Consider the following 5,000-nt stretch of genomic DNA (forward strand, 5'->3'; position numbering starts at 1 on the left):
CTATCTATATCACAGAGCGTAGCGTATCTACTGCAGCTGAAGCAGATGAATATGACTTGATACATAAATCTTGTGTTGATGCTACCCACTTGAAAGATGAATGCAGTGAAAAGGTTGCATCTCATTTTATGCAACCTTTAATCAAATATGTTGACAGCCACATGTTATATAAATACGAAAGCTTCTGGTAAAACAGATTCAGCTCTAAAAACCATCCTGACTGATGTTTTGGTGCATTTCCTGCAAATATGGAAAAAATAAAGGGTCTCAATTAAATATGTGCAGTGTCACATGACCAGAGCAGAATCTTGAGAAGATGAGGACTGCATCAAAGCTCCAAAACGAAAGGCTAGTTAAGTGTGTTAATATAAAGATATGACAAAGATTTTTGGTCCACATTATCTTTAAGGTGTCTAGTATTAATATATGTTAATTCAGTTTTGTTGAGTGTGGTCACAGAATGAGTAAACATCTTGATGGTCACAATAGTGACCGCTGGGATAACAGTGAATTTAGGTATACAATATAAATCCAGTTGCAGTTGCTAGTGAAAATGACAATAAAATGTTGCAATGACAAAATATTGCACTAAATTAAAAAAGTTACTGGTAGCACTAATATAATAATTTTATGATATATTTTACAATACAGTATAAATATACACACACACACACACACACACACACAGTATGTGACTCTGGAGCACAAAAGCAGTCATAAGTAGCACAGGTATATTTGTAAAATTGACCATTATGACTGGTTTTGTGCACCAGGGTCACATATATCATGTAAACAAAAACTTTGTTTCTTTTAATTTTGTTCCTTCCTTTTTTCTTTCTTTTTTTTTTGTACTTGCTCTTAAAAAGGTCTTTAAAAGGTCTAAAATGAACCATCGTGAACCCTGAGTCTGTGTAATGTCTCCACTAGATATCTAAGTAGACGTGTTGAGCGCATGTTTTAGCAGCTCGTTTGTCTCCGTTCACGTGTCTGAGAGAAAGTTCTGCAGTTCTGTTCTCTGTTCTCCCGAGGCCTGATATCACTGCTGCGCTGCTCCAGATGATCACCTCATTTATTATTGACCAGCGTCTGCATTACTGCACGAGCCTCTGTCTCTCTCTATCTGCTGTAATTTACGTTTCTGTTGCTATTTTTATAACTGCCTCGTTATTCATGAATCTGTCGCCTGATGATCTGCAGGGCTGTTTAGTCCAGTATCACTAGTACTAGTGATCAGTCTTCTAAAGGCACGCTTACACTGCAAACACCTCTGCTTGGGGGTGTGTGTCTTTCACTAATGCTGGTGCGATGAAGCCATGTCAGATATATTGCATTTAAGAGTTAAAGTCTCTCCAAAGTCCTAATTATGCGTGGGAGACTCAAGCCCAGAGTTTCTGAGTTGTTTGTTAGGATCGGACAATATTTGTCTGAGATGCAACTATTTGAAAATCTGGAATCTGAGGGAGCAAAAAAATCTAAATATTGAGGAAAATCTCCTTTAAAGTTGTTCAAATGAAGTTCTTAGCAATGCATATTACTAATCAAACATTAAGTTTTTATATAATTACGGGTCGAAAATTTACAAAATATTTTCATGGAACATGAACTTTATTTAATATCCTAATGACTTTGGCTTTGACCCATACAATACAAATATACCCGTGCTACTTATGACTGGTTTTGTGCTCCAGAGTCACAAATGTCAGTCGATTTGTCCAGGGTGTTTTTGCACCTGTGTGAGTGTGTGTTTTCTATGAGTGTGTTCCTGAAGCTGTTCCTCTCGTTCTGTGCTTGTGGATCAGGTTGAAGCGCCGGCAGGAGGAGGAGGGCTGTATGGCCGCAGACGGAGACGCCGATCCAGACGGAGACGAGGCCGAGGGAGGAACGGAGGACGAGGAGACAGAGGCCGAGGCCGAGGCCGAACCCGAGGCCTCCAAACTGAGCATGTGCGGCTCGGTCTGCTCGTCTCCGGGAAGCTGCTAGCGCCCCCTGCTGTCTCTGAGCTGCTCACCTCGCCTTTAACAGCCCTCGAGATCCCAGCCCTGGCTTCTTTCGTCTCCGTCGCTCCTAGAGTAATCTGAACTTCTATGCAACGTAACTCTTCAGCATGATGTAAAATAGAGATTTTAGAGGCAATTCTACAATGTAAGACTGTTTGCTTGAGTATGACGACACCACATGAAACACACCAGACGACGGAGAAGATCTTCATCTCAAGTCCAAACTGATAATTGACTTAATTGCATTTGTATGTTTACACATGTGACCACAAAACCAGTCATAAGGGTCAATTTTTTGAAATTGAGATTTACACATCATCTGAAAGCTGAATAAATAATCTCTCCATTGATGTATGGTTTGTTGGACAATATTTGGCTGAGATGCAACTATTTGAAAATCTGGAATCTGAGGGTGCAAAAAAATCTAAATATTGAGAAAATCTCCTTTAAAGTTGTTCAGATGAAGTTCTTAGCAATGCATATTACTAATCAAAAATGAAGCTTTGATATATTTACGGTAGGAAATTTACAAAATATCTTCATGGAACATGATCTTAATATCCTAATGATTTTTGGCATAAAAGAAAAATGTATAATTTTGACCCATACAATGTATTGTTGGCTATTGCTGCAGATATAGCTGTGCTGCTTATGACTGCTTTTGTGCTCCAGGGTCACAGATGTGAGTTATTATTGATCATGGAAGCATCTGGTGCCTCTTGAATTCAGGACAGAGTTTTACTGCTGGTTTAATGTGCTGCTGGGAGTCAAACTGCAGGACTAGTTAACAGTATTTGTTATTAATATATATATATATATATATATATATATATATATATGATCTTAAACACTTTTAAAAGCCGCCTAAGTAGGCCTATTAGAAATGAAGCAGATGTTCTTGTTCCTTGAAAAATTATTTAATAGACTGCAAAAAATTTTTGTCTTGCCTTCCAGTACAAATATCTAAAGATTGTTAAATCAAGTTACATTTACTGGAGATTCAAAATGACTCGTTTTCTAAAAGAATTTATAAAAATGAATCGAGTTTGTTTAAAACGAAACAAATTATCTGTCAGAAATACAATCTTGTTTCGTCCCATTGGTTGATATTTTCATTTGTTTTAAGCTTTTTTTTCTTCATCTGTGCATTTGAGACGTCTGATTTTTCCAGCACTTTAAAGCAGAAAATCCTCTGTCGAATTCAATAAGATCTGGAGACTCATTTGTTTTTTGTTTTTCTCCTGTAGAAATGAAAAAAAACTTGGACTGATGTGTTTACAGTGAGATGATTCTGTTTAATTCTACACGAGGACGATCACGTGACCATTTCAGCAATGACATCAGTCTTTCCTTTAAAGACCTCATGAATTATTTATTTGCTGTCTTTTAGTTGATGCATGACATTGAAGGGCTCATCACCCTTTTACTGTAAATATCCAGTAGTCTTTAGTTTCTACATGAACCGTGATTTAATACTTACAGTTTAGGAGGAGCTTCATTCTGACAGCAATTACAGCCCTGACGAAACGCGTCTGTCTGATTATTCGTCAGCATACAGTATACACTACTGGTCAGATTTTTTTATATATTTTTGAAAGAAGTCTCTTCTGCTCACCAAGGCTGCATTCATTTGATCAGAAATACAGTAAATTGTGAGATATTATTACAGTGTAAAACAGCTGTTTTCTATGTGAATATGTGTTAAACTGTAATTTATTTCTGTGATGCGCAGCTGTATTTTCAGCATCATTACTGCAGTCTTCAGTGTCACATGATCTTCAGAAATCATTCTAATATGCTGATTTACTGCTCAACAAACATTTCTGATTATTATTATGTTAAAAACAGTTGTGTTGATGAATATTTTTTGTTTAAACTGTGATTCAAAAGCTTTTTTTAAACAAGAAATGACTCCTTTTATTCATCAAGGACACATTAAATTGATCAAAAGTGCCAGTAAAGACATTTATAATGTTACAAAAGATTTCTGTTTCAAATAAATGCTGTTCTTTCAAACTTTGTATTCATCTGTGAATCCTGAAAAATAAAATGCATCACAGTTTCCACAAAAATATTGTGCAGCACAACTGTTTTCAACATTGATAATAATCAGAAATGTTTGTTGAGCAGCAAATCAGCATATTAGAATGATTTCTGAAGATCATGTGACACTGAAGACTGCAGTAATGATGCTGAAAATACAGCTGCGCATCACAGAAATAAATTACAGTTTAACACATATTCACATAGAAAACAGCTATTTTAAATTGTAATAATATTTCATAATTTTACTGTATTTTTGATCAAATAAATGCAGCCTTGGCGAGCAGAAGAGACTTCTTTCAAAGACTGGTAGTGGTAGTATACTGGTGACTGGTAGTATAAATGAGCCACAATCTCACATTATGGCGTGTTTAAAGACAGACATGTTGGGCTCACGTCATCACTATTAGCGACAATGATGATGATGATGATGATGATGATATCTCTAGTATATTTCTCTCTGTTTGTCGCTGCTTTAACCCTTCCTGCCCTGCGCTCACATGTTGCCAAACTCCTTTCTGACTGTTAGACTCTTAAACTCAGTGAAGGTTTGATGAGACGTCGATCCTTCATCTCTGCTGCTTATGAATCTCTATAGGACGCCAGATTAAGATTGATTTATAGGTGTGTGTGTGTGGGGGGGGGGGGGGGTGTGTGTGTGTGTGTGTGTGTGTGTGTGTGTGTGTTTAGCGTAGCATTAATTCAGTAAGTGACGTTGGCACACGTGTAGCGAATCACTACCGTAAACTCACCGCTTCATCATGTAAACATGTACATAGTGAAAAGCCCAGTATTTTCCACAGTTTTATGTGGATGTGCTGACATTAGCGAGTTTAAATATACACGATATGATACTGAGAGGTTTTATGAAGCCACGTCTTGTTTAAAATCTCTCTCAAGTGTGCAGGCACAACTTGTAGGCAAAAACGCCAAAGCTTTTGTACCATTTGCATAGCCATT

General features: G+C 37.0%; 1 protein-coding gene across 1 annotated transcript in view; it reads left to right on the forward strand.

Annotated features, from left to right (window-relative positions):
* LOC131551794 (serine/threonine-protein kinase 32C-like) overlaps window positions 1-3,666 on the forward strand; it is a 76,378-nt gene extending 72,712 nt beyond the window's left edge. Inside the window, exon 12 of the mRNA XM_058794913.1 lies at window positions 1,800-3,666. Coding sequence (XP_058650896.1) covers window positions 1,800-1,980 — 181 coding nt within the window. The 3' untranslated portion in view covers window positions 1,981-3,666. The remainder of the gene's footprint in view (window positions 1-1,799) is intronic.
* The last annotated feature ends 1,334 nt before the right edge of the window (window positions 3,667-5,000 follow it).

The sequence above is a fragment of the Onychostoma macrolepis genome, chromosome 13 (genome assembly GCF_012432095.1).
Source record: "Onychostoma macrolepis isolate SWU-2019 chromosome 13, ASM1243209v1, whole genome shotgun sequence".
Lineage (NCBI taxonomy): Eukaryota > Metazoa > Chordata > Actinopteri > Cypriniformes > Cyprinidae > Onychostoma > Onychostoma macrolepis.